Source organism: Populus euphratica, unplaced genomic scaffold (genome assembly GCF_000495115.2).
Source record: "Populus euphratica unplaced genomic scaffold, PopEup_1.0 scaffold69.1, whole genome shotgun sequence".
Lineage (NCBI taxonomy): Eukaryota > Viridiplantae > Streptophyta > Magnoliopsida > Malpighiales > Salicaceae > Populus > Populus euphratica.
Genome location: NW_011499947.1, coordinates 250,556 through 261,204, shown reverse-complemented (window position 1 = coordinate 261,204; position 10,649 = coordinate 250,556). Strand labels below are relative to the sequence as shown.

At 37.2% G+C, this 10,649-nt stretch overlaps 2 protein-coding genes across 2 annotated transcripts; both read right to left on the bottom strand.

Moving 5' to 3' along the window:
- Nucleotides 1-2: 2 nt before the first annotated feature.
- On the bottom strand, nucleotides 3-1,456 carry LOC105137714 (extra-large guanine nucleotide-binding protein 3-like; the record flags this gene model as incomplete). The annotated part of the gene is made up of 3 exons (XM_011043546.1): nucleotides 679-1,456; nucleotides 387-490; nucleotides 3-21 (listed from the first exon to the last, which is right to left on the bottom strand). Coding segments are annotated over exons 1-3 (714 nt in total), but the record flags the coding sequence as incomplete, so codon positions are not given.
- A 1,891-nt stretch (nucleotides 1,457-3,347) lies between these two features.
- Nucleotides 3,348-10,649, bottom strand: LOC105137661 (B3 domain-containing transcription repressor VAL1-like). Its single transcript, XM_011043483.1, has 14 exons — nucleotides 10,317-10,649; nucleotides 9,919-10,033; nucleotides 8,762-8,843; nucleotides 8,514-8,615; nucleotides 7,340-8,004; nucleotides 7,132-7,228; nucleotides 6,867-7,041; nucleotides 6,305-6,384; nucleotides 6,128-6,185; nucleotides 5,761-6,020; nucleotides 5,562-5,611; nucleotides 4,928-5,041; nucleotides 4,743-4,810; nucleotides 3,348-4,337 (listed from the first exon to the last, which is right to left on the bottom strand). The coding sequence occupies exons 2-14, from the start codon at nucleotides 10,029-10,031 to the stop codon at nucleotides 3,637-3,639; spliced, it is 2,565 nt and encodes an 854-aa protein (XP_011041785.1). The 5' UTR covers nucleotides 10,032-10,033; nucleotides 10,317-10,649; the 3' UTR covers nucleotides 3,348-3,636.

Here is a 10,649-nt window from a genome sequence, read left to right as displayed (position 1 = left end):
ATTCCTGCTCTACTAATGTATCTGTATAAAAAATCAGACAAATTGTTAGAGTTTAATTGGTTGCCACAGTAAATTATTTATAGCTGTGATCCATCATTAATGATGAACATCTGGCCCATAAATTAGTCAATATAGCATCATGACCACGCTATAAGCAAGGACAATCAAATAAATTAAGGTTAATGGTAAAAGATTAGAATTTAATCCAAGTTTGTGGATCGGAGAAATTTCAGAGTCCCTTTCAATGCAAGGTCATCTACAGATTTAATGACAAATAAATTTAATTTAAATTAAGTTTTGCACATCCAATACTTGTTAATTAATCAACCATGCATGAAAATACATAAGATAAATTAATTTGAAGGAAATATGCTTAGAGATGTTACCTTTGACTGAACCTTCTCCCTAAACAGTCGATGCACTTTCTTCCTTCTGTCATCTCTCCCATTCCTATGCTTACACAATTTCGGCAATAGACTCTTCCACAAACCTGTAGACAAAATCATCATTTCTTAGCCATCAATACAAGAATATAAATCTACAATACAAGTATTAAATCACCTCAAACATAACTTATAAACCACTATCGAAAGCATCTCTCTTTATCGAATCTGGGGCTTAATTTTTTTTTAAAAAAAAAGAAAGAAAGAAAGGAGGAGGATTGGTTAGTAAACTCACCAAGCAACGATGCCGAAAAATATAGATGTAAGTAGAGCAAATGGTGCAAATATTGGAGTGAGGGATTCCAGGGCGACGAGGTCTTCCACTTCTTTCTTGGTACATAGAATTCATGCTCATAACACTCACATCATCAAATTCCCTGCTTCTCTCCGGTGCAAACCTTGATTTTGAAGGACCTTTTCTACCTATATTTGCACGAACATCATTGCTTTGATCATGATGATCTGATCCAATATTGCCACACGGACTATGAGTATCATCATGCTGCAGGTTATGTTTATGAGATTTACCAAGTGGGTGCCCTTCAGCAAGATGACGAGGTTGTTGATGATTTTCGGAAGCCTGTAAACCTCTGTTGAAATCAAGGCTAGGCAACTTGGTTAGAGGAGAAACTTGTTTAGGGGTTTTGGCTTCTTGAATTGGTTCTTTATTGGTGGTGGCATTTATCTTCTCTGGTGTACTATTTTTGCTTTGTTTCACATGTATTGCTAGGTCTTGAAAAGTGAGATTGACTGAATCATCTGGGATTCCTGAATACAATTCTTCAAGCTCCATTCTTGCCTTTGCCAACGTTTTCAAGTCTCCCATTTTTTAGCTTATCAAGCTTTTTTTTTTCCTCGGAGGGAAATTGTGAGAGTTGTGGAAATTGGTTGAAATAGAGGTGGAATGAGTTCATTAAGTTTCATAGGAAATGTCGATGATTTTATTCATAAATGGCTAACATCTAGCTAGGCCGGACATTAATTAAGCTGCTCGGAATATCAACTTTGGAATTTAGCCCAGGCCAAGTTTTTTTTAAAAAAAAAAAAACAGGTAGAAGTTAACTTGATGACACTACAACCATCCATTTGATTAAATCAAAACCTGATTTGAAGATAGAATATAAAATTTTTTAAAATATCATTTTAACATTTTAGAAAAATTTCAAACGATATCTTTTCAGGGTAATTTATATCAACCCGTGACGTGTGACCCTCTACGTGGATTGAATCAACCCTAGCATGAAAAGAGACAAATACGAGGCCGGACTAATTATTAATTAGCACACTAATGACACGATTTTTGTGGTGTGGGTCAACTATATTTTGTCTCACTTGGGTTGGTACAAGAATGCTAGCTAACTTAATTAAGAAATGGTAATTAAGATAACTGATCTCCATTAATGTTAGCTAGATTAACGTGTAATTGACCACAATGGATGCCTAATTGTAGCTCTTCTTCTTCTTCCACTACTAAGAAAGACTTGATCCAGCTACTGATACCATTTGAACAGTTCCATGCAACAAAAGACATGCAGTTGCCGACTAAAAAAGACTTGGTCCAGCTACTAATCATTTGATCCATCCTTGACAGATGGATTTTGATTTATAAGTTCTCATTAAGCAGCTATATATATCCAAAACCTTTTCTGGAATGTGTTGATGGAGAGGTTTTCGAGACGCAGTACTGAACCAGCAAAACAAAACAGTAGACAATGCTTTATTCATATTGAACACGACAAGATCAATCATCCATGTGGCCAAGAAATGGATTGGGTTGGACCCTTGGGAGGACCAGGCACAAACGTTTTTTTTTTTTTAATTATTATTATATAATTAAATCAAACCAGTAATAACTCGAGTTACGAGATTATATTTTGCTTTTAATTTAAAACATGTTTGCAGTGCTTGAATATTGGTTTTTTAAATTAAAAAATCAACGTAACAAAGCACGGACGACTTGTATAATTATAAGTAAATCAAAGTATTAATAGAGATGGTATACATTTTTTTTTTATTAACGTAGGTATTTGGGTCAGTTTACGCGCACCACGACTAATCTCACGGCCCACTGAACATCCTGTAAGCCTAGTGAGCAGGTAAGGCACCGCGGGGGTGACAAACGTACCACACATAGAGGACCTAGTAGAGACACGAAGTGAACAACCCTCCAGCTCCACTTCTACCGGGACTCGAACTGAAGTTCGAAGAAAGAAGAGCTATCCCAACAACCACGGAGCCACAACCTGATAGGTAAATGGTACACATTTTGAGATTGTAAGTAGTGTTCACGGGTTTGGCAGAATTTTATTTACACCTTGCTAACCATAAATGAGAATATTAATTGAACCCAGCTATTTAATTTAAATTAACCAAAGGTTGATTAGTCCAAGGCTTAAATTCATAAGTGGTCTCTCAACTTCAATTTAATTTGATCAGAAAGAACCACATTTGTTTATGCCCTGCCACATGGAAAGAGTATAGTAGCGGATATTTAATTTTTAGGGTATTATTCTATTTCAAAATAATATATTTTTTTATTTTTTTAAAATTATTTTTAATATTAATAAATCAAAACAAAAATTTTTAAAAATAATTTAAAAAAATATCAAAATTTACCCCACCCGTGTTTTGTTTGTAACTCAATACCATACAAGAGAAAAGAGCATAGAATACCCGCTTCTTGTTCATAAACAAACCCTAAACCTAACCTAATGGCTTCTTGTTAGAAGGGAATTTAAGATCATCTTGTTTAATAATTTTGTATCACGGTATTGATGTGGCTATTTAATTTATAATCCAGCTGGATAAAGGGAATCACATATTCAATGTCAGTAGGAAATAGTGGGGTTAGCTTGAGCCAAATTAAAGTATAGGGTTTGAGATGAACTGATCAAATATAACAAGTACAAAAAACCAGGCATATGAACCTCCCATAGAGATCGCCGTGGTAGGCAGGACTTCGAATGGAGCAACCACAGATTCTAACAGAGAAATATCAAGGGTGAGATGTGTGAATGGAAAATTAAACATACAGCAAAATTGCATTTTCTATGACTGTAGAGATATGTATAGCACCACCCCTTTGGAGGGGACATTAAAAAAAAAACGAAAATAAATTACACTATTCGAGTGAAGAAAATCGAACTCCTCGTGAACTGGTATCAAGCCGATATAAATCGAATAGACAGCACCGTCAATCGCGTCTGCTCTCATGAGTCCATCCTATTGATGCAAGAAATGCTTCATCGGACAGGCGCCTCAGACTCTCTCCACTATGTTGAGCTTGACCTCCCTCTTGGTCCCACACCAAGCTTGAGAGACCGTTTTGCTTGATATAATTATCCAACGGTGAGTTGGCCAAGTCAACAAGGTTCATCGTGCCCAATCCTGGCATGTCCAGCGGCATGTCCTCCCTGTTAGGATGACAATTTAGGTCTATTTGTCCAGCACTAGTTTCTGGCTTCTCAGTTTGCGTTTTGCTTTGACTGACTTCAGTCTCCGGATTGTTTATATGCAACACTTCATGACTCATTGTGCCATTCGCTTCTGATTCCTTACGATCCATGTTGTCCTTCTGAGAAGTTTCTGCTTCGCGTTCTGATTGGCGCTTCTTCTTGCGCAGCATGAGGGTTTTAAAACGGCGCTTCACAGTCATGCAGACATTACATGTGCATGTGGGCTTGTGCTTGCCTTTACCGCTTGGTGGCTGAATGCAAACGATGCAAGTGCAACCAGGGCGGTGACGGGGATGCTTTGTGGTGGCTCCAACTGATGGCTCACCTGAATCATCTAGATTGTCTCCTAAAACTGCAGCACTAGCCAGAGCATCTAAGCCAGAAGGCTCGCAGTTTTGGAACCGCTTTTGGCTTTCTAAAATCCTTCGCTTCTTGAAATCTGCTTTTACAAAGATTTACAGGTGGGTTTCCAAATCAAGGAGATGTTTTGAGATTCATCAACAGTAAAAATCTTGCACTTCAAAGGAAAATCTCAATAATATAATATCACCACGATTATTCAACCCTGTCTTTTACTTGATAGTAACTGAATCAGTGATGTATGTATCAGGTTATTAAGCTTACATTTTAAATGAAAATCTTCACTAAAAAACTATCAACAAAAATTCAAATCCTGTGTTTTCCTGCATGTGTGTGTGTGTGTGTTATCAACCGACCTGCATTAATATGAAATTTAAGTTGTCTAGTCATGGTGATTTCACCCACTTGTATTAGAAACTAAATCTAATGATACCAATAAAAACTCATAAAAGCTTATGCAGAAAGCAGAAAGGGTCTATCATACCTTTGCTCACTCTTAGAAGATTATCCAAATCCTTTGGAGTCATCTCTTCGGGTACAGAACATGTACACCTAGTAAAGTTGACCATAAAAATATGAATTGTGAAACCAAATATCAATCATGAATGATTTTTAATGAAATATCCTAAAGAACAAAAAACAATATTTCATAAGCAAAAAATGAGCAACCTGCTTGAATCCCAAGCATTCTCTGAACATGTCCATTTCGGGGGGAGAAGAGCATCCACAGGAAGCTTTCGCCATTTGGAACAATCATCACATTGAGCCCACTGATCTTGTCTCCTGAAAGATTCAGTTATTGAGCGTTAAAAGAACTGACATGGAGCACTTCACTACACAAGCCCATTCATACAGATTAAGAGTTTCTACCAAGATCCTACATTACCCCAAACATGCTGCATAACCATAGATGATTTCAATGCACTAGTGGTTGTGATGGTGATGGTGATGGGAAAGAAAGAAGGTATATTACTTGCCGAAAACAGATGAACATGGGAATAGAGCTACTTGATCTCTCTTGCTTCCCTTAATTAAATGTAGTAAGGAGGGAGCAAGCAAGCAGAAAAAACTGTGTTATCATCCATATCAAGAGCTATGGGATCGCAACATGCCCTTTCTATTAAAAACTATCAAAGCCTTACTCAAAATTTGTGTTCAATGTACTGGAGGGAAATGTTGACAACATATAAATAATACATTGGACAAATGCTGAAAGAACTCTAAAATATCCTTCACCAACCCATTATGGTCGTTGCTTTTCTTAACACAAAATGTAACACTATGCATATACAAGAATCCTTACCCAGGTGATCGAGAAGTAAACATGGTCCTCTTCCCAAAAACTGGAGGCTCCTAAATGAAATAAAGAAATTTTATCAAATAGTTTATCTAGAAAAAATGGTCTAATTTAAAGCTTCAATGCACTGAATCCTTTAAAGCATCACTGCACATATAACTTGCAATGCATAGGCAAGCAAAAACATCAAATAAGAGAAACCTACATCATATTCTTCAAATTCATGGTCCTCGATAGTGACAATGGTTGGTTTCACACTTGGGGGTGGACGAAGCAAGTCCTGTGCTTCCTCCCATGTTAGTCTTAGCTCCATAGCATCTTCACTATGCATGAGTAACCTCTTACTTTTAGGTCCAATATTTCGAGTCCTTTTCTTCTCTGTTGGTGCTGTTGTTTGCTGCAGTAGATCCCCATTTATCCCGCCCCCATGGTTCTCACTATTGTTCCAGCCAATATATCCATCAGCTAATTTCAAACGTTCAGACAGAGAATTTAGGTCAGGATCCCTGCTGCCTTTAATGATCTAAAAAGGACAGATTAACCACTTACTGCAAGGAGAGTCTCAACAGTACCAGATAAAGAAGTTTCCCCTGAAGCAGTGCCATCAGGAAGGCCAGATGCCTGGGCGTCCTGTTCATTCAACAAGCATGTACAAAGTACATGTAAATCCGCCCACACATTAAAAAAGAGATACGGTATCTGAATGTAAGAGGATTCAGAATGAAGTGAAAATGCCAATAAGGCTCAACCTGTATATCTTCATTGTTGTTTGTCGATTTGCGAAATCCCATGACAAGTTTGCCTCCAGGATCTATACGGCTAAATGTTACTAGAATAGGATAAAAAAAAAAGCATTCATAAGATAACATTAGAGAGAAAGAGAAACACTTGAAATGAAAGTGATAATTACCTCCAAGTTCTGTTTGAATGAACTCAAATTTCATACAGATAGATAAGATTTAAAAAGGTAATGTAGCTGAGAACCTCTCCTTTCATGCCAAAACTAGTTATATTGTGTTCCATTAATTTAAACAACTGTACTGCCATCTTAGTCCATATTGGTTTCTACATAAACCAAACCATTGTTAAACGGCTTAAATTTGAATGAAGCAATATATATCCTAATGGCTATGTATTAACATCTTCCTTTAATCAAGAATAGAAATAAAAAATCAAGCACACAACCACCCCCGGCTAGGAATAGCATGAATTTTACAATAAATCATCACAGGATATGATTCAATGTGCAAAAAATGTTGTGAGAACTCAGACATTAATATCTACTTTAAGCAAGAATGCAATCGAGCATACTTGTATCTCCCGCTTTTAATTGCATAGACTGTATGCAAGGGGTTACACCCTCCAACACATACATCCTACTGTTGTTGTTGGGCCAAAATCTGAACTGAAACGTCCATTCTCTCCCTTTTATATCTTGAATCTTTAAGGGAATGCCTTCAGATTGAGAAATAGGAGGAAAATATGCCTGCAATATTTAAAGTTTATGCAACTAAAAAAGCAAAGAAGGAAGCAGGAACAAAAAATGAAACGAAGAGAAAGGCACAGGCTGTATTACTTCAGCACATGCTTTTGGGAGAACCAAACGACCAATTCGACCAGCATCACTGGCACTGAGAATCTTCTCAAACAATGGTACAATTTTGGAGTTCAAACTTTAAGATAACATACTTAAGGAAACCACTAATTCTGAATCCATTCATGATGAAAAAACAAATCACAAATGCAAATTTATCCAATGAATTAGACTTTAAAATAAAGGATACTCTCCAGATAGTTGCTGCAGCTCTTGGTCAGTGATCCTTGGCCAATACCGAGGAAGTAACTGATTCTTTCCACGCCCCTCAGCAGGTGGCCTTGCAATCCGTAGCTCAGAAGCTGCACCTTTATTATTTTCTGAACCTGACAAAAGGCCCGGTTTTGAGGGTTTAGGCAATATTGGTCGAGATCTTTGTCCCTGCTGAAAGGAAGAAGGTGTTTTGCCTTGTTCCCTTCCTTCAACAGCCCCACCAGGAAAGGGTGCAAAATTTGTAGTCCCAGATGGAGCTCCCAAAGCCATACTCAGAGATGGCTCAGAAAGTGAACAGTGCATATCTCTCATGTCTAACAATGAACTCATACTGTCTGGCTTGGTGAATTTAGATGATCCAACTGATGGTAGAGTCATGTTTGAGAAGCCTGTGCCAATATCCCCAATTGCATGCCTGATATCCTCTTGTCTGAATTGCCCAAGACATCCATTAGCGTTGGCTCTCTCAGAAGGATGCAATAGGCTGGGTTCACTAGCCTCTATAAGCCTGCACAACTGAGCAAGTCCTCCCTCATCATAGTCATTAGCAGCCACTGTGCTTTCAACAGGAATGGACTCCAAATCACCAGCATTATTTCTTGTCAATGAGCCATACCCATTAGGAATCTCATCACTTTGCATCTGCATGAACGAATAGAAAAACAAATGAATGAGCACATGATTAGAACCACTAAAAGCACACTGTCTTGCTACCAAATAAATGCCAAGAAAATACATTAACCTTTATACAACAACCATAACCATAAATTTAAGTCATGAAAATAAAATGTGAGCATGAGAATCTATAGGGACGTGCAAACATTATTAGCTAGAAATGCTTAAGGATAAGCTTCCACAACTATCTAGCTTTTTCACAAGAACACATTAATCATTTCTGTCACCAAATTGTATGTGACAAACAGTCAACAATCCTGAAACTATTTCGAATCATCAAGACAACCAAAGTCTTCAAAGCCATAAACATGTGTAGCATGAAATTTATTGAGCCTCTATAACTATGTATAATTCATACATTTGACAGCAAGACCAGAAAAGATAAAAAAGCAAAAGCAGTTGTTTAAACCAATCAAACTAATATTCAAACATACTGCATACAGAAAATTAGAAATGCTAGAAGCAATTCATCTTACTGAATGAAGTCGAGAACTCCTTGCACAGCTACTACACCCAACACCCCCATAATCCAAGAGTTCAAGCAAAAATTTAGAGGCTATGCATCCACAGTGGAGACGCTGCGAAACAATTTTCAATTAGACATTTTTCTTTCCTGTTCTTCTTCTTTTTGGAGGAGGGCCATAAGTTGATATAATATAAGAAAGGTTCAAGAAACAAAAGGAAGGATTTGGAAAAAGTAAAAGCCACCAGACCATTAACTTACCTTGGTGCACATATTGCATTCCCTCCAGCCAGGTTCCTCAGAGTGGAAAGTATCACAGAAAAGGGAATCCTCATATGCAGATCTAAGTTTCAAATAAAGATATAACCCACGTTAAATTAGCAAGGATTTAATGAAAATAAATGGAAGTAAACATATGGACATCAATAGAATGATGAATCAGAAACATGATGTTTCTAAGTTAAAGGTAAAAGCAACTTGTAATGCACACACAAGGTCACAAAAGTAATAAGGTGTCTCATGATTTCACGAAGCATATGGAAACTACTATGAGATTGGTATAAAGCTTCATGCATCGCATAAGTTCATTAAAGAAAAACCATGCATATCAAACTCAAAGAGCTGTCAAGTGAACCAGTTCAAATCAACTACCAAGATTTGTCAAAGCATCTGAGATGGCAGTATCTCTATCTAAAATTAACATTTGCTACTGTTGCATACCATGCGAGAATGGGTTATTCATTCAAATTGAAATTAAGGATCCGTTACCAGCCAAAAGCATGAGATAGGAAATAATTATTCATTCATTATCAAAACAAGCCAATTGTCTACATCAGAACAAAAGAAAAATCGAACATGCAAGGATGGGAAATAATTGTAGCTCAACCCTTCCTCTGACTGTCCTTCTGCCAGTCAAACACAAAGTTTACTGATTTAGACTCATTCTGCTAAAGATAAAATTTGATAGGTTCTCCTAGGTCGGCCAGCAATTTTCTTCAGCTGGTTAATACCATCGACAGAATTCAATACATTGTAGCTGTGGGTGCAGAAACATACAGATTGAGTGGTTTGTATCGTTGAGTATAAGCCATGATTAGCTGCTTCCATGCTATAATTAAAGATCAAGACTTTCCATGATATAATAACAAGTAGTTGTCCGTATATATAGATGGTTATACTCTAGTACTGATTATCTAAATATAGGTGTCTTAATAACAATAATCATAATGTCACCGATTCTTACAACAAAGTACTAAAACACTCCAGATGACAGAAATCTAGAAAAGTCAACCCCGATTAGCAGAAACAATAAAGTGACGAACTTGAATCAAAACATCCCCAAACTGCTCTTTGAGAAGCTACTTAGCTACTAGCATTGGAAATTAAATCCACGACAAGGAAGATGAAAAGGAAATTACCCGCAATTAAAGCAGAGAAGAGCATGACCACCAGATCGCAAAGGCCAACCACTCTTCCATTCATGAGTCGTCGTAGTTTGACACGATGCATTCATGCAAATCTTGGTGCCCATTTCTTTTATTAAAAAAATAAATAAAAATCAACCCTTTCAACTAATAACAAACCAATCATCATCATCAACAACAAAACCCAGTCATAAGAATCCCTAAAAACCCTTTTTGATCAAAACCCACAATTCAATTGAAACAAGAATCAAAACTTGCCAATCTCTCCACGCACAACATTATGAATAATTCCAAATCTCAACAACCCCTCAATAGTAAGAAATTATAGAAGAAAAGGCCCAAATCTGTAAGCAAAAAAACTAAAAAAGAAACAATTTTTTCAGCATATTTACCTTCATTAATGTCAGTGACTAGTACTGAGTGAAAAAGAAGAAGAGGGGTGAGTCAAAGAGGAGAGTAACGGCGAGTTAATTTGTTTGTTTGTATTATTATGGGCAGAGACAAGAGACAAAGTGTGTGTGTGTGTGTGTTCTACAAATGAGAGAGGGAGAGAGAGAGTGCATGCAAATATGCGAAGGAAGGGGAGAGAGGAAAAAGGAAAGATGCATGCACGACACTTGACGCCGCTTTCCTAACAAACATAGAAAAGTAGGAGAAGGGTAGTCGAGTCGAGTCGGGGTCGAGTGGGTTCGAGTTGACTCTTTTTCTTTCACTCACTCATTCGG